Below are 27920 nucleotides of genomic sequence, written 5' to 3'. Positions count from 1 at the left end.
GTGCGCCCGTAAACTCGCGAGTAGTCGGCCTACCGCTTTTTTTGGGGGGGAGGGGTGGGTGGTCCGCCAGATTCTTGAGATGTGCACGCACCGCGCGTGTGGGCTGAGGACGACGTGGGGGAGGGGACTGAGACTGGCCGGAAGGAGGGGGGGGGACCGACGATGGTGACTGGTGGGGAGGGGGGAGCACTGCGGGAGAGTAGTAAACTCGGGGCCGGAGGCCCTGGTGAGAAATGAGGACACCCGGGAGCCAGGGACGTTAAAGCTGCCGCAAGGATATAACAGGAGGACCTGGGGAGTCGGCTGGATGGGGTACTGGAGCCGGAGGCAGGAACAGCTTGCGGCTGCAGGTTCCCCCGCTTCCCCTGCTTTCAAAGGCTGAGAAGCCGGAAGGCTGAGGAACTTCTCGAGGCTCTTCGGTAATGACACCCGCATTGCAAAGGAAAAGCACGGGAGGGGCCTCCTGCCGGCTACTTCCCCGCTCCCCCACTTTCCCCCACCCCCCATAACTTGGCTTCGGGCCTCTCTGGGCCGGGGGGCGATTTGGGCACTAGGCTCTGGGGGCCTGGAGCGGAAGGAGGTTCCGGAGGACGCCTGAGGCGTGGAGGTTTCAGCATTGAAGGTCACAATGTCCTGCCGTGCAGGCAGCAGGAGACCTGAGAAACCCGGCCCTCGGTGCACCAGCTGCTCTCCCCCAGGCTCGGCCGGGGGGCCCGGGGGCGATAGCATCACTGCTAGGGGCTGGGCGGGTAGAGGCCAGAGGCCTCCCACACAGGCGCTCCTGGGAAACCTGAGGGCTGTGAGGCCTGGCCTGGGAGACAATGCCCCTTTCACCCTGTCCAGCTCGGTCCACCCCCGGGGCTGAGAGCTGGACGTGAGGGCGGAAGTCCCTCCCCATCCCGGGACGTGCAGGCCAGCCCTGGAGTGAGGGCCTCCCCTTCCCGTGGCTGCCTCCAGGAGATGTTGGGGGCAGGGTGAAGAGTCCAGAATAGGGAAAAAAAAATCAGGAGTCTTGGGCACTTGGTGGGACCAGGCCCCGGCTCCTCTCCACAGGTGATGTGGAGGAAGGAATCCATTCCAGTCAGAAGCCAGGGACCGTGCCGGGGCTGTGAACTGAGGATGTTGGAAGGGCTGGATCTGAGGACTCAAGGGTTGAGGGTTTGTAGTGGAGGGGAGGGGGGTGGGGTGGGGTAGAATGGACATTGCCCATCAGCAGGTGCTGGGGGACAGAACTGGGGCCTCTTTGCTGGCCCAGCGTAACATGAGACCAGCCCCCTTCTCCAGCTGAAAAGCCTGTGGCTAAGTTTAGCCCGGCTGGTGATAACCTTTGCTTAAAAGGCAGAGAGCATGCAGTCCTGCACCCCGACTCCAGCGGTTCCTTCCCTTTCTGGGACTGTCCTCCTCCAATGTTTGCTGTGGCGGGCGGCCATCTGCATGGTCCACGCCCCGGACTTTGCAAGAGCAGGGCCAGTAGGCACTTAATGGCAAGGGAAGGAGCCACACTGAGGAGCCTGCTGGGAAGTGGATGGGGCTTCCTCCCCAGCGCCAAGGACACAGTACTTTGCCTGAAGAGGGCCTTAGCAGGACCCCCTACCCCCGCCCTCCCACACTGCCGGAAGCATGTTCCCCTTTGCTGCACGCCTGTCATTTCTCATTATTGTCCTTTGCTGAAAAGAGGGAGTTCAGTGCCCAGGGACCATGGACTGACGCAGTCTGCTGTTGTCATGACAGCAGAGACACCAGTGTAGTCATGACAGCAGCCACACTGCCTGCGGTTCAGGTGACTCAGCAGAGAGGACCTGGGGAGCAGAAGGGGGTGGACAGGGCCTGCGTCTAGGGGCTGACTTCCTGTAGACCCTGTAACATTGTGAGGAACCCCTGGGGGACCGTCTCCAGAGACACTGTCTAGAGCTGGAGGGGACTCATGACCTGGTCTCCCATCAGCCTGGCCAGCTCAGTCAGCTGTCTTTAGAGGGGCACAAGTGGGGGTAGGGGCAGGACAAAGCGAGCCGTTGGTCAGAGGAGGGTTTCTCAACCCCAGCTTCACTGGCTGACGCATCCTTTTTTTGTGGTGGGAACCGTCCTGTGCGTTGTCAGATATTTAGCAACATCCCTGGCCTCTCTCCACCCACTGGCTGCTGGTAGCACCCCTCTCTGCTAGGTTGTGACAAAGAAATAGTCTCTAGAGGTTGCCAAATGTCTCCCAGAGGGTAAAACTGCCCCTAGATTGAGAAGTGCAGCTCTGGAGTCTAGGCGCTGCCTAATTCTACACAGCCGAGCGTCCTGCCACGTGCAGGGGGGAGGCTGGGGAGAGATTAGGCACTGAGGGGCTGGACACACATCAGACCCCTGGGCTCAGCGTCTCCCTCCAGATCAATAACCCTCTGCTGCTGCCTGCCTCCGGGCTAGCGAGAAAGACAAGACAAAGACAAGCTTAGGAAAAACCTCTAAAACTATATAAAAATATTTATTCATTAGAAAACAAGAAAACTGACAAACACATATATATATATATACATTCCAAGGAAAGCAGCTCAACTCGGTTCAGTTGGGCTGGTTTAAGAGCAAAGCCTTATGTTATAATGACCATTTATGCATTAAAAAACCAAGGAGACAGGCAAACAAGCATTTTACAAAAGGAATGAATTCAGGGTCACTCTTTATAAGACACGTGCACAGCAGGGTTGGGATAGGCAAGGCTGCCCCTAGGACCTGTGCCTGTGAGCAGATGCCCGGCGGATGGGGGTGGTTTTCTTGGGTGTCTCATCTTCTGTCATCTCTGCTGACAGTTCTGTACAAAGAATTGGGGGAATAAGAAAAAGCTGAGTCACAAAGATGGTGAAAAATAGGTCTCAGAGAACAAATGGGACCGTCCTGGACCACACTGCACAGGAAGATGACCTGGGGGTGGGGCCTACACAGTAGGACCCTGTCAAAAGTCAGCCTGGCCCCCGCCCCGCCCCACCCCACCCCTGCCGGGCTGGGTCTGGAAGGGAGCATGGCACCTTCATCGCTGGATTCATCACTCGAGAAGACAATCCTGAGTTTCTTTCTTGAAGCTCGCTGCTGGGTGTTTGGATGCTGGCGGGTGGTACGGCGGGGCTTCGGTGTGACAAAGTCGTCTGAGGCTGTAGAAGCCACATGCCTGTGCCGAGTGGCTACCAGAAGCAGAGGTGTGGGTCCAGAAGGAAAAAGGAACCTCTATCTGAGAGGAGGGCCCCGCCCAGAATCTCCCAAAGGGCGGCCCCACGTACCAGCTGGCTGTTTTCTGGCTGACGGGGCTCTCTGGTTACTGCCTTGGCCAACCTCAAGTTCCTCTACTGTGTCCAAACCTCTGGTGTGACAGGTCCGAAGCTTCTGCTCAAATTCATCTATTACAGCCTGGAGGGAAAAACAGATTAGAAACAGGCCTGGAAATCGTTATTTCTATGACCAAAAAGAAACAAGTCCATGAATAGAGACGGAGGAATCTTAAATGTGGATCACTAAAGGGAAGAACCCAAATGAGAAGAGCACACGCTCTGTGGTTCCAACTACATGACACCCTGCGAAAGGCGAAGCTGCCGTGACAGTAGAACGATCAGTGGTGGCAGGACTAGGGGGGTGAGCAGGGGAGCAGAGGACGCTCAGGGCGGGGCGTCGACTGTGAAGTACACACAGTGGTGGGCACAGTCACGATACATTCATCAGCACACACATCACCAGGAGTGAACCCTCCTGCAAATCACGCTCTCTGGGCAACGGGGATGTGTCAAGGCAGGTTCACAGATGTCCCGCGCAGCCTGTGGCAGGGGATGTGGGTAACTGGGGATACATGAGAATTACTATAATTTTGCTTTGAACCTGAAATGGCCCTTAAGAAAGTCTCCTGAAGAAAAGAAAAAAAGAAAGAATAGAATTGGAGACAGAAAGATCTGGTCTCAGGTCACCCGGTTACTTGGTTGCAATCAGCTGGGGATTAAGTCAGAAACCTGGAGCCTCAGAACACCCGTGTGAGCTGCAGCCTGAAAGCAGCAGGCACCGCGCACCTTGCCCTCGGGCTTGGCCCCACGCCGCAACTTGCCCAAGATGGACAAAAAGGCGCTGAAGATGGACTCGTCTGACAATTTATCGCCAAAGCAGTCGAAATTGTCGAGCATCTTTCGGAGACCCCGCTCTGTGAGGGGCAGCTGAGACACGCAGTACGCCAGGTCCCGGTACTGCCGCTCAGTCCTGCAAGCAGGGAAGGTGTGGTGAGGCTCAGCGGGACCCCCGAGGGAAGGGTCTCCTCTAGCCCCGAGAACCCTCCAGGAAGGCAGCATACTGGGCCGTGCGAAAGCGCTGACACAGCTTCTCCACCAGGCTCTCGGTCTGCTTGTCCTTCGTGATGTAGGAGAGCAACTGCCTGCGGACGGGAAACGGATGGACCACCTTGGGGGCGGCCCCGAGCCCACCACTGACACCCACGCAGGCCCTCCCCGGCACTCGCCTTCTGTCGCCCTCCTGCCTCAGGGGCAGACCCTTCTCTGCCCTGGCCTGTCCCTCCTGCCCGCTCCCTCACCTCAGGGAAGGATCCACCCCACCCTCCTGAGGAATTTACAGTGTGACTGGAAACTTAGAACAAAAGCAGCTGCCATCCAATGAGTCCTGTTTACATGCTTATCATGTAAGCATGTGTTAGGACTTTTATCTTACTGAATCTTCTCAAGAACTAAGGAACAAGTATTTGGGGGCCTCGTTTTACACAGGAGGAATACTACAGAGGCGGGTTGATGCTGAAGTCCACACGGCTCAGAGCATCAGACTGGACATCACACATCACGAACAGGTCTGTGTGATTCCCGAGCCTGCTCTACAAAGGAACAAATGCCCCAAGGCCCAGGGACTCTACTTCATGATGGTGTGGAAAGGCTCTTCCTCCACGCCTCCCTCGGGGGCTGACAGGCGGCTGATGATATCTGGAAGGAGGTTATAGATGGCGTTCGCCTGTAAAAGAGCGAGCCAGGTCACAGAGACCAGCACATGACTGCCCCGTCCCTCAGCAGCAAGTCCTAAGCCACCCCACTTCTCACCTTGTTGGAGAGCTCGTTGAAGAAGTTCTTGGCCAGGGCAGCGATCTGAGGGGCAGGGTCGATGAGTAGCACGGCCATCTCGCTCACCTGCCCCTTCACCTTCACCATGTCCTTCAGGATCAGGTGGGTCATCACCAAGGCGGCTGTTTTCCGCACATGCTGAGAGGAGTCCCGGAGGCTAGGGATGAAATCTCACGGCATTAGGACAGGGACCGTGGGCGCACCCGATGGTGGCAGGGAGGCCCTCAGTAGGGAGCCGCGGCCTCTTCTGACAGTACCGGTCGAGGATGTCTAGAGTTGAGTTTGGGGAAAGAGGCCAAGCCTGGTGCCAAGGCTTTAGACGAGAGGCATCAATCCCTTTGGGTCACACCCAGCCAGGGCGTGCCCAGATGTGGGAGGGAGCCCTAAAGACCGGGGGGACACAGTTCTGGGGATTCCCACACCGACTTCCCCACGGCCTCCAGGGCTGGCAGGGACCGAGACGGCGCTGGGAGGGGTCTCTCACCGAGCATATAGATGGGGTGTCCAGGGGTCCACCAGGTTGGGAAAGCGGATGGCCAGATCCCCAGTAGCAATCATGAGGTTAGAGCGAACGATGGGGAATGAGGACTTTTCTAACATGGTGAACAGAAGACGAAGCTGGGAGTCACAGAAAGTTGCACTAGAGGCAAAGAGAGGATCGTCAGGGAAACCGCACAAGCCCCCACCCTCCTCGGGAAGGCAGTGTCCACCCTGGGGCCCACCTGATCATGCAGAACTTGCCCAGCGCGAGTGAAGCAGCTGTGGAGAGCTCTGGGTTGCTATAGAGACCAGGGTTGTTGCAGACTTTAAGCAGAAGTGGAACAAAGGCAGCCAGTGTCTGTTTGCCTGGTTAAAGAACAAGTCAAGGTGTGGGACGGGCTACCTGGCTGGGGAAGGCTCACCCAGCAGCCCTTCTCACCTTCCAGCAGCTCCAGCTCACAGATGCCGCGGATGAGTTCTGCCTCAGTATCATCAGCTGTGGCCCCACCCAGCCCCATCTCCTCCTCCAAGGTGGACTCAGACTTTGAATTCTGATGGGAAAGCAGCCAGGGATCATGGGTGAGCAAACAGTTTTGATTCCAGCCTACCCTTCATTTCACATGAATGGATCTGGGGAAGGGCAAATTCTGCAAAGCTCTTCACAGGCTTGTCACGTGTATCTGAAGAGCAAAGCCTCATGAATTAAATAGGAAAAGTACTAAATCCCCTCCATTTGTGTCTAAAGTGGCCAAAGCATCCCACATCTCTTCCGATTCATCCTCATAGCAGCATATAACTTCCTGAACAAAATAAATCGATGGAACCTGCCAGACAACGGCTCAAGGTCACAGAGAAGGTCAGACTTTACCCCACTGCTGCAGGGCTGTATCTCATTTGTCTGCCAGACATCACTGCCTCTAGTGGAGAGAACACAAGGTCCCATCAGGGGCCAGGCCCAGTCTCCAAGGCTGCCAGCAAGGCGGTGGGAGTGTGCAGGGTCTAGCAAACACTGCCTCGGGCACAGCCTGGATTTTATGCTGAGGCCCCTACCTCGATGTTCTGGATTTACCTAAAACACCTCGTGGGTGATCCATTTATGTTCTCACTAATCGTTTCCAGGTTATCAGGAGCAAGGAGGCAGAGCCCCCATGAGCTCAATGAATAGGAGAGAAGCAGAGCTCCCCAGAAGGAACGTAAAGGACCTGAGGGCCAGAAGCGAGTCTGGGCAAGACTTGGGGCAGGAACTCCAAAGCGCAGGCGCGCCACTCACCTTCTCCTTGGGCTCCTTCCTCTTGTGTTCCTGTTCTTCCCGCAGGACTCGGCGCCGACAGAGCTCTCCGCTCACAGCCTGCTCCAGGTGCACCAGCTGCTGCAGAGCCACGTCCCCGGCCAGGGACAGCAGGTTCATCAACAGGAAGGTGGGGAGCACGGGCGTCTCCTCTGCAGGACGGGGGCAGGAAAGCAGGGAGAGAAAGGCCATCAAGTCTCACAGGCCCCTGCACTGTTTTCTCTGATGGTCCCCTGGCTCACGTGCTCTATACCCAAGCAAGGAGCAGGAGGGCTTCCCTGGTAAAGAATGGTAAACAATCCACCTGCCAATGCAGCAGACGCGGGTTTCCATCCCTGGCCCGGGAAGATCCCACATGCCTTGGAGCAACTGGGCCCAGGTACCGCAGTTACTGAGCCTGTGCTCTAGAGCCTGGCAGCCACAGCCACTGAAGCCCTTGTGCCCTAGAGCCCACGCTCCACACTAAGAGACGCCACTACCAGGAGAAGCCCATGCACCACAACTACAGCGTCATCCCCACTCACTGCAACTAGAGAAATGCCTGCGCAGTTAAGACTGGGCACAGCCAAAAAGAAATACAATTATTTAAAAAAAGAAGCAAGACATGAGGGTGGAGGGCATGGTAGCAGTGACTGTGCAGCCTGAGTGACAGAAAGGGACAGGGAGGGCTGAGGGGGTCAGAGTGGTTGCAGGAGGTGGTGGTGTCAGGGGCTGCTGCCATGGGCCCACCACCCCCCTGCCCACTTACTCGGGGCCTCCTGGTGGTCACTCTTCTCCTCCAACTTCTCCAGGGCCTGCTTCGCACAGTCTTGCAATATCCGGGCGCAGATCACCTCGGGGCCCTCAGCCAGCTGGTAGATGAGGGCCACAGCCGCCTCCTTGAACGGGACCCAGAGCGGGTCTGGGTGGACGCTGCCTGCACAGGAAGAGGGGGAAGCTGCCACCACAGACAGAGGAGCCCTTCTGCCCCAGGCTCTGTGCGGCAGCTCACCTTTCGTGACCATCTCACGCAGTCGCTCAAACAGGCGGTGCTCCTGGGGCAGCCGGAACGGAGGGTGACGTTCGCCCATAGAAGGCTGTTAAGGGCAGGGAAGACAACGCGGGTGAGTGTCGAGGGTGGACAAGGGGCACCCACTCTCCCTAGGCTGGACGTCACCACCCCACGTGCCTTCCTCCTGTCCAAGATGTTGGCGATGGCGTGGCACACCTGCTGGGCCAACCTGTAGTCCGGTGGGAGCTTCTCATCCAGCCCTATATTCACCAGGGTGTCCAAGTTGCTTCCCACAATCTCTGGCTTTCCTCTAGGAGAAGAAGCCGTAGAGTTAAAGCCACTCAGACACCTCTGTGTGGGGAACACCACCAAGGAGCGTAGGAGCCAGGTCCCAACCCAGGGCTTCGTGAGCCCTGGGGCACTACGTGTGGGGCCGGCCCTCAGCATCCCTCGCGCGCCGCTGACCACTCTGCTGAGCGGGTTGGAACTGCCTCCATTTAGGCAGCGACGCACACGCAGAGCGCAGCCGGCCCGAGTGCTCTCACTGGAGCAGTAGTAACGGTCCTCAGGGAACCTTTCTCTTCTCTCTCACCCCTCGGCCTGTCTGATCTGAGCCTCACCGTGCCATCATCCCAAGCAGCATGACGGAGGAGCAGCGCTCCAGAGGGGAGCAGGGCACCTTCTCGGTTGCCCGCTCCCACAGCACCTGGGTCACTGCTGGGCTCAATTCATCCTTCTGCACAAACTCACAGATCTGGAGAGAAAAGAAAAAGGGCTCAGGCCCCAGAGTAACAAATCCCCTGACACCTGGTCTACCTCCTCTGAAGAGAACACTGAGAACCCGAAGTGGAGAGGAAGCTCCTTAGGCAGCTTAAGATGTAAAGCTGGGGTCTGGGAGATACCTCCACCTCTGCTACTTTCCAATCTCCTGCCTGCAAACGTTTCTTTAGATGACGTGCTGAAACTGACCTTGCAGGGTGTGCACATCTATAGTCTGGACAACACTTTGTGGAGATTTCTAGTAGGTTTTCTCACTGCTAACATCAACTCAATGTGTCCCAAATGGATACCATCATCTTTGCCTTTTCATTTTGCCAGTGACAACACCACGAATAGTCTCATATGCTTCAAACCTCTGTCACCTGATTTTTAATGCATCGGTCGCTCATTCCACCTTTTCTCCCTTTTAAAATTTGTCTTCCATGAAGTGCCACTCTATAGCTGTTCCTCCCACCCCGGAAGTCCAGATCCCTGTCACTGCACACCGGCAGCAGCCTCCAGGAACATTCCCTGCTTTGGCTCCCACCAGCCTGTGTGCTGTGCTCTCCCAGACGTCTGCTTCATCAGGCCACAGCATTGCTCACCAAGTACTGATGGAAACAGCTCTCTGTGGCCTGCTGTATGGGCTCCTGGCCAGTTGCTGCCCTGCGCCATCTCAGGCCAGGCGCCTCTGGCAGGCTTTTCTTTTCCGCAGTGAGGAGAAAATGAGGCTGGTGGTGCTGCTCCTCCCAGTGGAGGCTCGTGGTCAGCACCGTCTCTCCCTGGAGCCCTACCACCCAAACCCTTCAAAGTAGCTCTGTCACACTGAAATGCTGGGGCCCCTGGCCGCTAAGGTTCAAGTCCTAGATCCCACAGATCTTCCCAGTTCAGCTCCAACCCGTTTCCAGCTTCACTATCTTTTCCAGGTAACAATCTTGGGCCAGAACGCAACGGTCTTCCTTGTACAACACAGGCAGTGCTCTTGCTCAGGTCTGTCTGAAATGTTTCCCCTCCTCTCTTGAATTCTCTAAATCTGATGCATCAAGATCCAAATCAAGTCCTGCCACCTTCAGGAAGCTCTGCCCTCGACTCGGAAGCTCTGCCCTCAACTCGGAAGCTCTGCCCTCAACTCTTCGACCTGACACTGCTCTCTTCTCTACTCGTCAACATAACGTACCAGGCAGGAGTATGGTTTCCGGAACTCTGAAGCCTGAGATTGAATCTTAAACTTTGTCGCTAACTGGCTGAAGTTAGCCAAGTTCTTTAAGCTCTCTCTACCTCAAGTTTCTTATTGGAAAATGTAGATAATAATACTGCCTCCTAGAGCCATTGTGAGGATGAAACATGTTAATACGAGCAAAGTGATTAAATTAGTGCCTGGCATAATGTGTTATATTACTGTCGCTACAATAACTGTTACCTATACCACTTAACTATCTGCTGCATTGCTCTAAAATGTTTTATGTTTTTTGGCTGCCAACTAGAGTTGAAAGCAGATAATCTTATATTTCTTTGAGGGGCTAAGTAAGTTGCTGAGCACACCATAATCTTACTAATATTTGCTGAGTGAGTAAGTGGAAGTGAGCATACTTACGATTTCCTCAAGACACTGAATGGTCCCAACTGAGGCGTCCACCAGCAGCAGAGAGAGATTGTGAATCAAAGTCTGGGCCTTGGCTCTATGGGAACAGCAGAGATCAGGGGTCATTAAAAGACGGAGAAGCTAAACCTGGCAAATAGGTTATTAGGCAATCCCGCCAGTGTCAAACAATACACAACTATTCCAGATACACAAAGAGAACAAACTAGTAGTTGCCAGTGGGGAGAGGGGTGGGGAGCGGCAATATACGGGGTAGGGGACTAACAGGACAAACTATCCTGTGTAAAAGAAGCTACAAGGATGCACTGTGCAACATGGGGAATATTTTATAACTAAAAACAATATAACCTTTAAGGATTATGAATCACTACAATCTACACTTGTAACTTACATAATGTTGTATTATATTTCAATAAAAAGAAACAAAAATAAACCAAATAACTGCTTAGGTTGGGTTTCACTGGGAGTTCCCTCCCCCAGTCCATCACAGACCTACTGCCTCTGGGTCTACAAGTCCCCTAGGAGGAGCCCACTCCCCTGCCTCCCCTCAGGAGACTAGACACCTCCTGGGAGAGGCTGACTTCAGGAAGTTAGCAAAGGCAATGCAGCCCGTGTACCTGGCGGAGTCCCCCTTGGGTTTGAGATAAAGTTGGCGGTAGGCATTAAGCACAGCATCCCGGACACCAGGCTCCTTCGACCAGATGAGAGGCAGCATGCGGCGTACCCCAAACAGGGCCTGAGGTACCCCAAATTGGAACACCATCACAAAGAATTCAATCACCTCCTGCACCACTGAGAGGACAGACACAAACGTCACCTATCAGCGCAGCGAAACGCCCCAACACTTAAAGACAGAACCTCTCTTAATGTAGCAACATGTGAGGGGACACCCTCCCTGTTTTTCCTGAGGACCCCACCTCTCTCCAGTGCCCTGTCAAATGCTATATGCACACTCCACAGGACTACAGCAGCCAAATGGAAGTAGAGAATCTGGGCCCTTCAAAGGAGGACGGACATCAATCAAGTACGGACGGGATGGGTCCTTCCAACCACAAGCCCTGGCCTCTGTGGTGGGGATGCCGGCACACCTGTCGTCGTGTGTTCATACATCATCTTGCTGATGATGCCAATGGCCTTGGTGATCTGCAGGGAGAAGCTGTGGGCATCCTGCAGGTATTGCACCAGCAACTCCTGCTTCACCAGCTCATCACTGCATTCCTCAGGCTCTGACCCACTGGGCTTGTCCTTACAGCCAGTCTCTCCTGGGCCCAAGTTCCCTGCAGCCGCCTGGGGATTCTCCTCCTGGGTGGGAGCTGCTGGGCCTAGAGTTAGAGAATTACAGGATAGTTTTTGTTCAAGGGTATATGGGGAAACCCAACAGTTCTAAACATCCATGAGTATGTGTTTCTACCATAGGAAAGTTTTGTTTTGCCATGCTATGTGGCTTGCAGGATCTCAGTTCCCTAACCAGGGATCAAACCCATGCCCCCTGCAATGGAAATGTGGAGTCCTGACCACTGGATTTCCAGGGAACTCCCAACAGGAAAGTATAAATTTAGAATTTAGTCTAAAATATCTTGGTTCATTTCTCAGAAAAGATTTCTTGAGTCATCTATGGCTTGAAATACCCTTCTACTCCCTGTGACTATGGATCTCAGGCCTGTGGGTTGCTTCCGTTCCCAAGCAGACACATTGCAGACCCCGCTCTGGCCTCTTTCAGTGCCAGGCTGTGAGTCAGGTCAGTGTCTGACATAAAGTCAATGGGCCATAAATACTAGCTGAAGTGTCTTGTTTGCTGACTGAAGAAGGAAAAGGAATTTACCTTTGAAGATGGTTCCTAAGAGACTGAGGAACCTGGTCTCCTCTGACTCTTCGGGGTCCACATGACAGAAGGGTTCAGACTCCTGGAAGCGGCCCATGGCTTCCTGAGTGAGGATGACGGCCTGCCTGACAGAACACGGCCTGTCACCAATCCTGCCCCCTTGAGAGCGTCACCGCAGCCTGTGTCAGGCGGCCTAGCTCACAAATCCACCCAGAACCCAGGCCTTCCGGTGGGGAGCTCTGTCACTTGTGTGAAAGGGGCGGGGAATGAAGCTAGGTTTGGCTGTGTGACTAAACATTGTCTCTAGAAGGAGGCGCTTTACCACTACTGTTGCTGCTCCATGGGAAGGGAACTACGTGGCTAGAAAGCAGGCTTGGAAGAGATTTCTCATTTTTCAAAAGCGTATCATTAAAGAATGTATACATGTGTATAACAGTTACTCTGCTGTACAGCAGAAATTAGTGCAACATTGCCAATCAACTGTATTTCAATTAAAAACATATATATATATAGAGTTTCCCAAAGGTGAACTCTAAACCTAATGGGTCACGAGAGAATACTGCATTCTTTCTCATACTTGTAACTAGCTTTGGCTAGCAACTGACGGATGCGTCCTTCCACCTCTTCGGGGGTCTCTGTCTCGGCAACGCCCTCAGACATCCCCTCTCCTTCCTGGGGAAGCATCAGCAGCTGCTGCAGGGTAGCTTTCAACTCTGGCAGCATGGCCTCCCACTCCTCAGCGGGGTCTAGCTCTGCGGCTGAAGGAGAAGGTTTCAGACTCTTGCCTTGAGCTCCCCACTGTGGGGAAAAGGGTGTCAAGGTTGAAAGCTCCCCCAGAGCCCCTACTCACAAGGCGCTGTGGCTCGCCTCTGGGCCCTCATCTCTTGTAATTTCTGGGTCTCCTTCTGCAGTGGTCCAGCAAGGTCAGTGTCACTAAGCTACCAAGAAACAATGAGTATCAGGATCATTGACTCGTGGAATTTCACCTGTTTCCATTTAATCCCTCTTCTGGGTGGGCCAAGGGCTACGTACCTTGCAGGAAAAGGGATTATTGGCAAGAAAGCTGGCGAGCAGTTGGATGGCGCTTTTACAGACCAGCACCGACTTGTCTGCCAGACGCCCCACAGCTAAGGCCACCACTGCCTGGAAACGCGTCAGGGGCAGAGCCTGTGGGGAGGCAGGAGGAGAGGATCAGATCCCAGCCCACACTGGCCATAATGTCAAGATGATGGTGAAGTGCACTCTACACGTGCGAGCCACTCAGCTGAGGAAACTTTTCTACGGGATGTGAAGAGTTTTGGAATACTGTGTGTATTAAGACAGTGTAGTTCTTGAATGGAGCCAGAATCCTTGTCCCTGATAGAGGAGGACCTTTACTATTGGCAGTGAAATCCTGAATTCTAGACTCTTCTTTGACACAGCTACTTTTCTTTTTTCTCCGGCCTGCACAGAGGGGTTCTGTGGGTCTCTATCACGTCAATGGCCACTCACCTTCTGCTGGACGATTCGGGTGAAGAGCTGCAAAACTCGGCTGCGCACAAAGGAGTTGACGTCGTGGCAATGGGCCTGCAAAGTGTCTAGGAACTGGTCCCGGGTGTCCCGGGATGCCGCCTCCAGCTGATCCCCACTCAGGACCTGCAGCACCATCTCTGCCATGGCCGCCAGCACAGCATTGCGCATCATGTAATTCTGAGGGAGAGCGAGGCTGGTGGGGGCTCTGCACCCCACCCTGACTGTCCTTGCCCTAAACTCTTATGGTGCTCAGCATCGGGACCTCAGTTCCCTGGCCAGGGATAGAACCCGCATCCCCCTGCATTGGAAGCTTGGCATTCACCCTGAGGTCACTGGAAAAAGCTGAATGCCAAAAGGGCCTTGACTGCTCAGAAGAGAATGTAGGGACAAAACAAGTAAGAGCCCAGAGCAGTACCCCTTCCCCTCCCCTCCATGCAAGGAGGTAGCCATGGTGGCAGCTGAATGTGAAATCATATCCACCCACCAATACATGTTTCAGAAGCATTAATTACCACCTTGCTTCTGAGGCCTCAAAGCCTTTGATCCTTACTAATAACACTGCCTTCCCTCACAATCCCCTTCCCACAATTCACTGACAGAGAAACAGCAATCAGCCCTAGGCCTGACCGTGTGCACTGCAGAATCTGATGGGAGAACAGTTTAGGGTTTTTGCCACGCCGAGAGCCAGAGAATGGGATCTTGCAATCTAAAGTCATGGTATCAATACATTAGGTGAATGAGTAGATTATCGTGGTTCTTAACATTCACTGAGGAGAGCTAATATCAGGTTTGGGAAGGAGCCAGGTTAACACTGAGGACAAGAGAACTGAGAGAGGTGATATGGGAGCATCTGAGAGCCGGGTGGCAGAAAGGGGCTTCATCCTGCAGAATGGATGGACCCAGAACCACAGCTGAGTCTCTCACTGACTTAAGCTGTGGAACTGTCATCTCTCTACCAGGTTGAGATGAAACCAGTGTGAGACTGACATGGCCCTTTAATTCAATAAACTTCATCTGCTTCTCTACAGGAAGGAATTGCCACAGTGATAAGCCAAGACAATTTGACTTCATGTGAAAGTTACTACCTTCATGTTAAGAAACAGCCTTTCAAAAATGGACTCACAACCCACTGACCAAGCAACCACCTACCTCTCCATCCAGATGGTCTAGCAGAATGCACATGCTGGACATCAGGATGGCTGGGATGCGCTCTGCTAGTTCCGTCAGGAAGGCCGCAAAACCCTTTGCCCCCGTAGGGTCCCGACTCAGCTCCTGGGGACACTTCTGTCCAATCTCTCTACACAGGGGAATAAACACAGCCAGAGCAGCGTAACCTAATCACTTAGGTCCCGGCAAGAATTAAGTTGACATCTAACATCTGCAGGGGGCTTCCCTGGTGGGTCAGATGGTAAAGAATTGAAAGGGTAACAGAGGAAGGCCAGAGGTGCCCAAGCGGCAGGAGGAAATAAGCTGCAAGTGGCAGCCTTTTTGCCCTTCTCTACAACAAAATTGAAGGGGCTTCTAATAGCACCTGGTTCTGCCTTGAGCTAACCAATTTTTCTTATGGAAATATTTTTTTAAGCTATGTTAGTGAAATGATGTATTTGCTTTGGAATCTGCCTTTCTTCAAAATAGTTTCACCTAAGACTAACCTTTTTTTTCTCTTCTCAAACCTTGGGGTGACAATGGCTCAACAAACCAGTATTCATGTTAATTGTTTTACGGCCAGGGATGACACACTTTGTGCCGCCCTATCTCAAAAATGCATATTGTGGGAGAGGGGCCTAGTGAAACTCCCTCAGCCTTGAGGAATCTCTCTTATCTGATTAGCAGCTTGCTAACAGACACAAAATGCCTTGCTAAAAACCAGCAACAGGGCACTCTTTCTGTCCTCTTCTGATGTCTGTGTCAGAAGCTTTCTCTCTCTCTATTATACTTTAATAGAACTTCGCTACACAAAAAGCTCTAAGTAGTCAAGCCTCATCTCTGAGCCCGGATAGAAATCCTCTCCTCCAGAGGTCACGAATTCTGGTGTAACACATAGCTTGCAGCAGCAAGCTTTCAGAATCTGCCTGCCAATGCAGGAGTTCAATTCCTGGGCTGGGAAGAACCCCTGGAGGAGGAAATAGCAACCCACTCCAGTATTCTTGACAGGGAAATCCTATGGACAGATGAGCCTGGCTGGCTATAGTCCATAGGGTCATAAGGAGTTGGACATGACTTAGCAACTAACAACAACATCTGAAGGAATGTAGTGTTACACAGAGAATTTGTCTCCAATATTCCTCTTCTACCTGAGGAAAATGAGAATTAGAAACGTAGAGAAGGCAGGTCACCTTACGATCTCTCCTACAATGCTCTTCATTCCGTAATCAGTTGCCCAAAGACTCACAGCCGCCACCAGGATGGATGCCAGGTGCTCAAAGTGCTGCAGCATCTGGATGATCTTCACAGTGGCACCTGCGGAGTCCTGCACATGAGCCACGACCCTGGGCCTCGGGAGGGGTGGGGAAAAGGAAGGGCCGACTCACTCAGCATGTGGTTATAACGTGTCAAAGCTACACCCAGCAGGTGCGTTATGGCTTCTCGGGTAGGGCGGTTCTTCTGGTGACTAATGGTGGGGTTCTCCAGGAGGCGGTAGCAGCAGCCAGTAACCAAGCTGAGAAAAGAAGATTGAGATGATGACATCAGTGGTCTGGACTCAATTATACTGCCCTTGCCTCATTCGTTCTATCTCTGCTGCTGCAGTCAGGGTCCTATACTCTATCACCTTCTGCATCTAGTTGCTTTGCTGACCGCCATGTAGGTACTCCCTCCTTCCCACAAGTTATGATGTCTGCACAGAAGCTGAATATATGATAAAAGTCAGACAAAATCACTGATGACTTCTCAATGTTGAATGGCCAACTCAGTCCTCATCTTGGCTGAACTTTCAGCTGCATCTGACACAACTGGTCACTCCCTTTCCCTTGAAACATGCCTCATCTGGCAGCAGGAGCCCAGGCTCCGCTCTGTTTCTTAGCTGGTTCCTCCTCAAATCACTCTCCTGATGCTGGAGCACCCCGAGGTAGTCCTCAGATTTCTGCTCTCTTCTAGCTATGCTTACTGATTTACTGATCTCATTCAGTCTCATGGCTACAAAAACCATTTATATAAACACGTTACATTCCCAAATGTGTGCTCGAGCTCAGATCTCTCTCCCTTACTACTTCACTTTGTACATTTCACACCCAAAAGTGACATTACTTGGATGTCTTAACAGGCACCTCCAACTTTCTACACCCAAAGCAGAACTTCTGCTTTCCCCTTAAACACACTCCCACAGGCTTTGTTATCTCAGTTACTGGCAGCTCCATTTTCTCAAATGCTCAACCCAGAACCCAAGGTGAGTCATCCTCGACCACACCCTTCCTCCAACCTCTAATGCATCTGCCAGCTCATCCTGTAGACTCTCCTTAAGGAACAAATACAGACTGCACCCACGGCTCCCCATCTCCACTCCCTCTTGGGTCTAAGCTACGGCCATCTCCTGCCCAAGTCACCGCCACAGCCTCCTAGCTGGTCTCCCGCTTTCCTCCTTTCCTGCCAGTCTGTTTTGACACAACAGCCAGAGTGACCTTGTTAGGGCAGCCAGACCACCTCACTGCCCTGCTTGGAACCCCGAGGGGACCCACCTCATGCTGATGGTGAAGTCACTGTGATGGCCTAGGGGCCCTGCAGTTGGCTCCCCCTGCCCCGACCTCACAACTCAGCCCTCACCTTGTCTCAGCTGTCGCTCTGGCCTCAGTGCTGTTACCTGGACCTGCTCAGCACACTCCCTCCTTGGTACCTATTTCCTGCCCTTGCTCTGCCTCCCGTTCTCCTCGTGGCTCTCATTACCTCCTTGAAGGCTTTGCTCAAATGTCACCACCTCAAAAAGTCTTGCTAGAGTCACTGATACAAATTACAGCCCTTTCCCATTACACTTCCCACCCCTTCTGTTTTTCTCCACAGTAATAAACCTGAAAGCATACTATATATTTTGCTTATTTATAAAAAACTGTCTTCTGCTCTAAAATACAAACTCTTAAGAGAGCAGAAATGCTGGTTTTCAATATCTTTAATGATACCAGCCACGTACCTAGGAGATTCTCTGTAAATGCTGTTACGTGACTGAATAAGCTGTTTCTAACCTTTGTTGTCTACTTCTGAACAATTCAACGTAACTGGCACACGTCTATGTATTAGACAGAACTGCAGCATGAAATGAAGCGTTTCAAAAGCATCTCTAACACCAGAGCCCTCATTCCTCACGGCCAGCATCCCCTGGCGCAGTCACCACCCACCTGACAAACTCCTCTTCGATTATCGAGTGGTTCCACAAGTGACGGATGTCCAACTGGAGCAGCTGTGTTAAAAGCTGAAGAATTGGTTGCCTCTCTTCCTCCCAGTCAAAGCCATGGGTTGCCTTGGCCCGGGATTTCCTACCCTAAAAAAGGATATATTGAGCCTGGTGGGCTGCCGTCTGTGGGGTCGCACAGAATCGGACACGACTGAAGTGACTTAGCAGTAGCAGCAGCAGGAAAAAATGAGGAAGAAAAGAGGATCACAATCTGTTAGTCTGAGTGCCCAAGCTATCCAGTGTCAAGACAAGGTAGAAGGTAAGACAGAAGGATTACAAGTTTCAAAATATGAAAGAGCTGCTTCTCAGCAAAAGTTACCCTGTGATACTTCTGAGTACCTTCTCATAAACTTTAAACAAGGACCAAGGGCAGAAAGGGAAAGGATTCTCAGAATCACTGACTTCCATCTTTCCCACCAACTCCCCCATCTCCCCAGACCCCTTATTAAGTGAGCCAGGAACACCAAATTACCTTCCCGCCTAGCTCCACGTCCATGAGACCCGTCTGGCTGCTCGTGGTCTCAAAGGACTCCAAGAGGCGTATCAGAGCATAGCAGTTCATCTTGAGGGCATTCAGGTGGGCGCTTCTGTCTGACACACTCAAAGCTGCATCATCCAAGATGGCAGGGAGTTCCTGGGAGTGGCGGGACACCACTGCAAAGGGCAGGATCTGGGGTCAGTTTCACTCACGCTCCTCACACCACCCAACTTCAAAGCCCCAGCACTTGCAGCCATCAGATTACCAAAGATCTGTGTTTCATCTCTCAGTGGCCACAGCACAGGCTAAGTCCTCTGGACACCTGACCCTGATGTCCCGAGCATGCCCTATCCCTACTCTCTTACTCGTTACCCCATGTTCTCTCTGGCAACGGGAAGAACAGCCTCCATTGAAGAGAGGCAGCCCACAAGTAGGAAGAATATTGTCGGTCTGCCCTTACAGTGAACACACATTGCTCTGTATCGCCCACCAAGATTACAGACCTAGTAGGTCAGAGGTCCCGGGCTTAGCCAAACCAACTGATTCACCACAGCCTTGATATCATCACATGGCTGATAAAATGCAGCAAACAGCAACATACACCTTCCATCCCCTACCCCCTTCCCATAAACACCTTTTATGAGGAATTCCAGTGTGTCTTCCTTGAGGCCAGGGTCTATACTTCGAAAGTGACTATGAGGGAAAGAAAGTGCCGGGGGTGAGCCAGGAACCTGCAGAGCCCATTCTAACAGATCAGATCAAACCCAAGGAGTCTAATGCTTATAAAAACATGTGCAATCACTTGTCTGAATAAATACGGTGGCGAGCTAGGGTAAATGCTCATGAGAAGAAATATCAGCACCCAGAACCAAGTATCAGTGAACTGTAATATGGAATTTCCGGACTAACATGCAAAGTTAGGGCAAGCAGCCACCAATTCTTTTTAAAGTACCAGAGGAGCTACGTTACTTACTGCAGGATGCTGTAGATGGTATCAAAATGCTTCAGCACGGCCAAAGGCCCCTGAGCTCGAAAGGCAGTCTGAAAAGCTGTAAAGGTGAAAGAAACTGATCAGTACAGAAGAAGAGGCATTTCTGGTTAATTCTGTTCAAGACAGAAAAAAATGGAATTAACTGATTTTCTTGGTAGAATCACTAAAGGACACAGTTCATTTCAATGTAATCTATTAAAGTAACACCTGACATTTTGTCCTGTTTTATCAAAACAATTGAGTTTTATTACTCCATCTCTGAGCGAGATGAAGCAAATAGTACTGTGTCTATTTTGTGGCAAAAGAAATTAAATGTCAGAGTAGTTTTGTGACTTGTCCAACTTACTAATGAATACAAACCCAGAATCTTTTTAAGAGTCTGAAATGATAAAAGTAGTAAAAACAGTAGAGTTCCTGTATTCTTCACCCAGACAATGGTAACATCTTGTATTACTATAAGGATCTATTCTAAACCAGAAAATGAACAGTAACTGCACGCTAATGACTAACCTGTAGAGCTTGAGTTTTGCCAGCTGTTCTAATCCTATCCTTTTCCCAGGCCAGGAGTCAACCTAGGACACCACATTGCATTTAGCCATCACACCTCCTTACTTTCCTCTGATCTTTGTCTTTGACACTTGAAGTGTTGTTTGCCAGTTATTCTATAGAATGTTCCTCACTCTGGGTTTGTCTGCTAGTTTCTCATGATTAGGTTGAGATCATGTGCTTTTGGCTAGATCACTGAGAAAGGAAGGCTGCGTCCTTCAACCATTATACCCAGAAGGACATGATGCCTTATTACTGGCAATGTTAACTGATCAGTCGGTAGGGTTCACCAGGTGTCTCCACTGCAAAGTTACTATTTTCCCCTTTGCAACTAGTAAGTATCTTGTGGAGGGAGATACTTTGCAACTAGGCAGACATACTGTTTCTCACTACATTCTGCCCCTAATTTAAGCAACAAGGGATGACTCTTACCTGACACAAAGATTACTTTTATTAAATGGTGGTTTGCCTATCTCTATCATTCCTTTTATATAGTCACTAATGGGAATGCCACTGTAAGTATGAGCTTTTCTTTCCCTTCGATACATAATTTATGTATTCAGTTATGTATGTCAGAATGGGCTCATGAATGTTTTGTTTATTGTTTTAATCCATTCCTATTACTTTTTCTTTTGTTGTTCAGACAGTCCCGTACTTGACCACTAGGAGCTCCTTCCACCCAGACTGCAAAATGCAGGACATACATGTGTGTAGGTATAAATGGACATACTCCTGTATCTATTTTTACCTCTGCTGCTGCTAAGTCGCTTCAGTCGTGTCCGACTCTGTGCGACCCCAAAGACGGCAGCCCACCAGGCTCCCCCATCCCTGGGATTCTCCAAGCAAGAACACTGGAGTGGGTTGCCATTTCCTTCTCCAATGCATGAAAGTGAAAAGTGAAAGTGAAGTTGCTCAGTCGTGTCCGACTCTTAGCGACCCCCATGGACTGTAGCCCACCAGGCTCCTCCATCCGTGGGGTTTTCCAGGCAAGAGGACTGGAGTGGGGTGCCATTTTTACCTGTAGTGTATATTAAAAACATAAGTTCATTTATGTACTTGCTTAATCCTAGTATACACATGTAACAGTTTCAGAACTGCTAACCCACACCCCTTTAAAAAAAATTTACTAACTACCTGACGCTAATTGTGTAAAGCTCTTTCATATACAGCTCACAGTCAAAATGCTGGCTTTCCTAGTTACTTAGTTCTCTAGTCCTTTAGTGTGTTCAAACATTTGCAATACACTTAGGTTCATTTGCCTCCATAGACCTGCTTTGATTTACCATGGGCCTACATTTGGAATAATCTGCTATAAATTGAAAACATTGTTAAGTCAAAAATCTAATACTACCTAACCTACTGAATACTACAGCTTAGCCTAGTCTACCTTAAACATGCTCAGAACACTTATAACAGCCTACAGTTGGGGGCAAAAACCACCTAGTACAAAGCCTGTTTTACAATAAAGTGGTGAATATTTCTTGTAATTTATTGAATGCTATACTTCCTCAATGGAGAAGGCGATGGCACCCTACTCCAGTACTCTTGCCTGGAAAATCCCATGGACGGAGGAGCCTGGTGGGCTGCAGTCCATGGGGTCGCTAAGAGTTGTAGACGACTGAGCGACTTTGCTTTCACTTTCATGCATTGGGGAAGGAAATGGCAGCCCACTCCAGTGTTCTTGCCTGGAGGATCCCAGGGACGGGGGAGCCTGGTAGGCTGCCATCCATGGGGTCGGACAGAGTCGGACACGACTGAAGCGACTTAGCAGCAGCAGCAGCAGCATACTTCCTCAAAGTGAAAAGCAGAATGGCTATCTGGGTAGAGGACGGCTTCAAGTGTACAGGCTGTCTACCCTTGTGATTATGTGGCTGTCCGGGAACTGCAACTGCTGCTGCTGCCCCGTGTAATGAGAGTGCTGCTGTTGCTGTTTAATTACTCAATCGTGTCCGACTCTTTTGCAACCCCATGGACTGTAGCGCGCAAGGTTCCTGTTCATGGGATTTCCCAGGCAAGAAAACTGGAATGGGTTGCCATTTCCTTCTCCAGGGAGTCTTCCCCACCCAAGGATCGAACCTGAGTCTCCTGCACTGGCAGAAGGATTCTTCACTGCTCAGCCACCGGGGAAACCCGGTAGCCTTGCTACCCCTGTATGGAGTCAGTTTTTGAAACAAGTTGTAGATCCAGCTCTTTCTGTGGGTGGGGAGGGAAAGAATTCTGTCAAAATCTTTTCTGTGGCACCAAGTTGGTCTGCCTGGAAAGTAAAGCTTGAACCTGTACTCCATTATCACTGCTGGCTCGCTGACCTGATTCATCACATTACAGTGTTATGTTGTCCAACTATGACCTGGTCCTTTGCAACGTTTAACAAACTATTTTATTTCCCCAACTCCTACTGACTCCGTACACTATACTCACAGCACAGCCTCCCCTTTATACGTTCTCTGACCCTTTGCCTCTCTTCCTTCAGTAGATGACCGTTTTCTACTTTACCCAAAGAACGAGACCCAAAGTAATCCTGCCTCTCAGTCAACAAATCATTCCTCCAACACCTTCCCACTTTGTTTCAGTCTCAAGTGAAAAGATTTTCTGTTCCAGCGCTAAGCTGTTCTCACTGCCTTGCCAAAGTCTTATCTCCTTTCTCTCACCTCTGATTTCATCCTTTCCAGGGAACACTCTCTGACAACATGCTCAGGCCCCCACTTCTTTAAAACAAACAATACAAAAACAATCAATGCCTTTCATTTGAGTTTGCTCTCATGTCCCATTAAAATCTGTCTAATCTTTCTCAATTCCCTGAAACCTAGTTTCTGAGATTGATGAATCTAACAGCTATTCTTTCAAAGATTACCTGTTAACCTACTTTTTATTACATTCAATGATTCTCTCCATTCACACCTCCCACTGATCTAGTCTAGTCACACTGCTTACATTTATATTCAGCTTGAACATTTACTAGACTAAGTTACTTAGCTTACCAAGTCTCAGTTTCTTCTTTTGTAAATTGGGAATAATAACAGATCGTATCTCATAGGGCTTTTCAGAATTTTTTGGTAAAGATTAAGTGAGATAATCCATGTGAAGCAGTCAGGGTAATACTTGGCACACAATCTAACTCAGTACTTGTAAGCCATCTCCCATTCTTACAAACCTCCTTCTGTAATCTTGAAAATACAGTAAAGTGAAAATGAGAAAGAAACAAACACTGCTAACATCTGGCTAATTTTTTCAGTTTATCTTCTATGCATACTATTTCAACTGTCAAGGTCATATCACATATTCATTTCTCTGTTCTGCTTTTTTAAAATTATAAACGTGGCTTGAAAAAACATACAACCATGCCAACTATTCTCATCTCAGGACTTCAAGTAGGCCCTTAGTAAGCCTTTTACAAGTTCCCAGGCCTATCTGCTTTCTTCTAGGCATTATTTCACACCTTTTCTCCACCCATAACAAAATAGAATCAGACAGAAGAGAGCCTCCAGCTTCGCCAAACTCTGTATTTATCAGCAGGCACTATCTGCATCTTGGTCCACATGCTCTCCTTTCTCTTGCACTGCCGTGGATAAACCGTCCTTGCTCTAATAAAACCATCTCCTCCCGCCCACCCCCATCACATACTCTCTGACCCCCTAAAGGATACTTCTCCAACAATCCTTCTTCCCTCTCCCTCCTGCATCATCAACTCTCCCCTCTCGGATTATTCCCATTCGGCAGGCACGCATGTGTGCTCAGTCACTCCAGTCATGTTCGACTCTTTGCAACCCCATGAACTGTACCCTGTTGGGCTTCTCTGTCCATGCGATTTCCCAGGCAAGAATATTGGAGTGGGTTGTCATTTCCTCCTCCAGGGGATCTTCCTTGGCCCAGGGATGGAAGCCAAGTCTCTTATACCTCCTGTGTAGGCAGGTTGGTTCTTTACCACTAGCACCACATAGGAGGCCCCACATTCAGCATAAACACATGTAATGTTGCTCATCTTGAAAAAAAAAAATACTAAATCCTCCCTTGACTCTGTTTGCCCCTCTAGCTACACCCTATTTCTCTGCTACTCCTTAAAGCAAAAAAAAAAAAAAAAAAAAAACCACAAACAGAAAGGCTTATCTAAACCTACCATCTCTAATTACCTCTCTCATCCCACTTTCTCACAAATGTATTCCAATCAGGCTTTTGAGCCTACCATTCTGAAATAGTGTTCATCAAGGTTACCAGCAAGTGCCACGTTGCTAAGTCCAGGATTAAATGTGCAGCTGATTTCTCCTTTCCCTTTTCAAACGTCTCTTAATTTAGCTTCCATTTAGCATCTTTGCTCACTTTCTGCCTCAGTGACTGGCCCTTAATTTCTTTTATTGGTTCCTTCTCATCTTTCCAGCCTTCAAATGTTGGACTGTCTTAGGTCTTATGTCTGAAAATGCTTTTCTTCTTCAACTGAATCTCATGGCTTTAAACACCCTCTATATGTTAAATGTTAAATCCCAAATATGTATCATTAGTTGGCACCTCTCCCCTCAACTCCATAATCATATAACCAACAGTCTAAACCTTCTCCTTTCCTACACTGCCCCACCTCAGTAGATGACAACTCCATTCTTCTAGGTGCTCAAGTCAAACAGCCTTATAATCATCCTTGATTCTTCTTTTTCTAACCCTGTAAATCTAATCCAGTCCATCAACAATCCTGTTGACTCTACTTTCAAAATTTACTCAGAATCTAACCTTTTATGATCACCTCTGCTGCCATCACCCCAAGCAAGCTCCCTGGTATTATTTCATTAGCCTTTGAATTAGCCCCTGCTTCTTCCCTTGCCCCTTACAGTCTCTGCTCAACATAGTAGACACTCTTTGTGACGCTATGGACTGCAGTCCACCAGGCTCCTTTGTCCATGGAATTCTCCAGGCAAGAATATTGGAGTGGGTAGCCATTCTTTTCTCCAGGGCAATCTTCTTGACCTAGGGATTGAACCTGGGTCTCTTGCATTGCAGGCAGATTCCTAATGTCTGAGCCACCAAATGTCCATCTGAGGATCTTCTTAAGAAATGGATTTTCTGATTCAGCAGTTTGGGGATGGGTTTTTTTCCTGCATTTCTAATAAGCTCGTAAATCATGATAAGCTCCTAACTAATGATACTAATGCTCCTGAAGACCACATTTTGAGGTTCAAGACTCTAGAATGATCTGTATTACTTTCCACCTGACCTCTTTTTTCCTAGCATATTCCCCTCCAACCACACTGTCATTTTTCCACCTCAGGACTGACTTTTCCTGTCTGCCCTTCCTTTGGAATCTGCATAGTTAATGCCCTCACTTGTAAGGTCTCTGCTTAAATGTCTCCTATCAGCAAGTCTTTTCTGATCATCCAACATAAAATGCCAATCTATAATGCACACTGTATTCTTTTTCTATATTTAAAAATTCTTCTCCTTGGCATTTACAATTTATTTATTACTTGTTGAAAGCTGTGAGAGAAACAATTTTGTCATCTTGTCTGTTTACTACTGTATCCCCAGTTGAAGAGAACACTTACTGGCAAACAGCATTATCACCAGTAAATGCTTGAATAAATTAAATGATCTGATCATGAGTTATTTAAAGAACTTATATTTAGGGTTCTAAATGCCAAAAGCAATGCAATTGTTATAAAAGATAGAAAAATCCCTTTCCCTACCTCTGCTCATCAGAACAAGGAGCCGTGATCTGGTAACAGTAACGGGGAGGCCAAGAAGAGACAAGCTGCAGTTATATCATCAAGCTGCTTGATAATGAATGAACCCTACTTGCTGTGGGCAATAACAGACTTAATCTCTACTCTCTGTAACTCTCCAAAGCAATCTAACTGATACAAGACACTTCCAAGCAGTACAGTGACATTATGCATGGAGTCTTGTTGATAATTGCAGGAATTGTCTGCGGTCATCTATAGGTTTCAGTGTGTAACTGAACGATACATATATTGTACAGTATTGCTACTGTGCACATATGCTTTTTTCCATCATTGGACATTCCTGGAAATGTGATCTAAACTCTAAAAAACTATTACCTGAAACAGGTCAGGTCAAGTCTCAGACATTTTAGAAGACATCTTCTCCTATAATTCTTAAAACCACCACGACTCTATTCTGGCATATGGTAAGAGGTAAACATCAAAAATTAAAATCTCCCCAAAGACTAATCATATACACCAGAACTGTTTATTGTGTACCTTAGAGAAAGTGGTTAATGAATATATTCTTCATTTAACACAACACTACACAGAAAACAGAAAGTAACAGAAAAGACATGTCCCTCACCCCCATGGAGCTTAGTGGTGTAGTGGAACAGACAGAAAATAGAATCAGATGCCGGCAGTTGTTCTGAAGGGCTAGTCACAGTGGCAGCTATGGAGTCTTACCTTTAAGGTACGATGGAAGATGTCTGATGGACAGTACCTCTTGCACGACATACTGATTCACCCCTCCACTTTTCAACAACTCCTCTGGGGATAAGGGCAGATGGAATTCCCATACCTGGGGAGACATCTTTCTCCCAATGGCTCACAGGGCTGGAAGCCAAACAGCAAATAAGTCAGGGTCTACATCTAAAGGCTGTCTTTTTAATCTGCTTCTTTTACTCTTCTCCTTGAATATACATGCTTTTTAGTTTTGCAACAAGCTAATAACATTATCTTAAAGGATGTGATTAACCCTGGACTAGAACTGAACTCTAATTGTGACTCTGACACTTGGTCACATCACTTAACCCCCTGGGCCTCATCTGTAAAACAGGATTACTGATCTCTGATTACAAAGTTGCTCTCAGGAAACAAGGAGTCAAGGAATATTAAAATATTTAAAGAACTGTAAAGTGGCATATCAATGCATTAAGTTAGCACTCTTATTTCTGTTTTTATGAGAAAACTTAAGTATATAGAGAGGTCTCATCTAAGACCAGAGTGACCCAGTGTGAGCTGATGGCTTTCCTGTCTCCAGAATGACATATCATTAATATTTACTGTTTACTCTGTGCCAGGTTCTATTAGGCTACGCGAACGTCATACCTGATCTAAGTCTCCAAAATGCCCATTTCATGGAGTCCATAGTAATTTGGCTCCATTTACAGATGAGGAAATTGAAACTAAGGCACGTTAAGCGATTTGCTCAAATTCCACTGCGGATCTGACTGTTTCCACCACGTTGTACTACAAGGACACATCTACTACAGCTTAATACCGCATTTCACTGCCGGATGCCAGATTTTCCCGGCCTCTCTTCCCCGCTCCCCCAGACCACCACACCTTACAAGAGAGCTTCACCCGCCGTTCCTCCAACTCGCGTCGTGGGGCTGGAATTAAAAACAAAAACAAAAAAAACCCACGGAGGGCACAATATGCACCAATATGCGAGGCAGCACTCCCGCGGGGAGAGAAACTGGGCAATACACGCCAGGCAGAGGAAAACACCCGTCACCGAGCCCCGCGCGGCGCGGGCAAAGCCACAAAAGTGGAGTTCAAATCTCAACGGCCGCAAGGGACCCAATCGCGACGCTCGCTGCAGAGACCGACCAATCAGAGCGCAGGAGCCGACTGCCCAAGGAGGGCGGGACTTAGATTCCAGCTCCCTCCCCCACCCACGCCGCACTCGCGGCCGCCTTCTTCCCTACAAAGTCCTCTTTTTCCGCGGTGCCTGCTGGAGGAGTCGAGTTCCTAGCTGAGCAGTGGCCGTGCCCCTGGGACAGTGACCCATTCAGTCACCCCCGAGGACAGAAGCCGACAGTTAGAAGGCTTAGGCTCTAGTCCAGCTTCCGCCATCTCGTCTGCTATGTGACGTCCAGAAGTTCACTTTACTCCGTCAGCCTCAGATTTCCTCCCCGGTCAAATAGGGGGAATAAAAACAGCTATAGCGCAAAACTTCTGTGGGGCACGGAAAAAGGAAGCTCTGGGCTCCAGGTTCTGGACCTTCATCTCCCTCAGTTGAGGGACGCCCAAGGAAATAAGAACGGGTGAATTTTCTTGCTTGAAGTTCAT

The 27920-nt window shown here is 49.7% G+C and overlaps 1 protein-coding gene, 1 long non-coding RNA gene and 1 other non-coding gene across 6 annotated transcripts; 1 reads left to right on the top strand and 2 right to left on the bottom strand.

Annotated features, from left to right (window-relative positions):
• Window positions 1-63: 63 nt before the first annotated feature.
• LOC138987999 (uncharacterized) lies at window positions 64-7595 on the top strand. The gene is made up of 3 exons (XR_011464356.1): window positions 64-419; window positions 5999-6131; window positions 6672-7595. It is a non-coding gene; the product is annotated as an uncharacterized lncRNA (long non-coding RNA).
• Window positions 2449-27920, bottom strand: NCAPD2 (non-SMC condensin I complex subunit D2). Of its 4 annotated transcripts, none has more exons than XM_070371797.1 (32): window positions 27197-27920; window positions 26310-26459; window positions 19357-19432; window positions 19018-19076; window positions 18378-18559; window positions 17850-17992; window positions 16056-16183; window positions 15861-15984; window positions 14674-14821; window positions 13504-13701; window positions 13045-13179; window positions 12863-12950; window positions 12590-12770; window positions 12013-12137; window positions 11279-11512; window positions 10808-10982; window positions 10185-10269; window positions 8452-8585; window positions 8009-8141; window positions 7832-7916; window positions 7589-7756; window positions 6823-6992; window positions 5992-6103; window positions 5795-5918; window positions 5557-5712; window positions 5052-5229; window positions 4871-4965; window positions 4304-4384; window positions 4029-4212; window positions 3255-3381; window positions 3006-3158; window positions 2449-2791 (listed from the first exon to the last, which is right to left on the bottom strand). In XM_070371797.1, the coding sequence occupies exons 2-32, from the start codon at window positions 26434-26436 to the stop codon at window positions 2706-2708; spliced, it is 4194 nt and encodes a 1397-aa protein (XP_070227898.1). In that variant the 5' UTR covers window positions 26437-26459; window positions 27197-27920; the 3' UTR covers window positions 2449-2705. The 4 variants fall into 4 exon arrangements, with proteins under 4 accessions (XP_070227898.1, XP_005907520.2, XP_070227899.1 ...); XM_005907458.2 differs by having other exon boundaries at window positions 27192-27919; XM_070371798.1 differs by lacking the exons at window positions 19018-19076; window positions 27197-27920 and having other exon boundaries at window positions 26310-26354.
• LOC138988063 (small nucleolar RNA U85) lies at window positions 18635-18956 on the bottom strand. Its single transcript, XR_011464405.1, has one exon. It is a non-coding gene; the product is annotated as a small nucleolar RNA U85 (small nucleolar RNA).

Source organism: Bos mutus, chromosome 5 (genome assembly GCF_027580195.1).
Source record: "Bos mutus isolate GX-2022 chromosome 5, NWIPB_WYAK_1.1, whole genome shotgun sequence".
NCBI classification, from domain to species: Eukaryota; Metazoa; Chordata; class Mammalia; order Artiodactyla; family Bovidae; genus Bos; species Bos mutus.
Note: the sequence above shows the minus strand (reverse complement) of the source record. Positions and strands in the feature narration are given on the sequence as shown.

Coding starts and splice junctions, on each gene's coding strand:
- NCAPD2 (XM_070371797.1), bottom strand. CDS start 26,436: ATGTCTCCCCAGGTATGGGAATTCCATCTGCCCTTATCCCCAGAGGAG. Junction 19,433..26,309: donor TCTTCCATCGTACCTTAAAG/GTAAGACTCCAT, acceptor TCACCTTTACAG/CTTTTCAGACTGCCTTTCGA. Junction 4,385..4,870: donor CCTTTCCACACCATCATGAA/GTAGAGTCCCTG, acceptor TCCCGTCCGCAG/GCAGTTGCTCTCCTACATCA.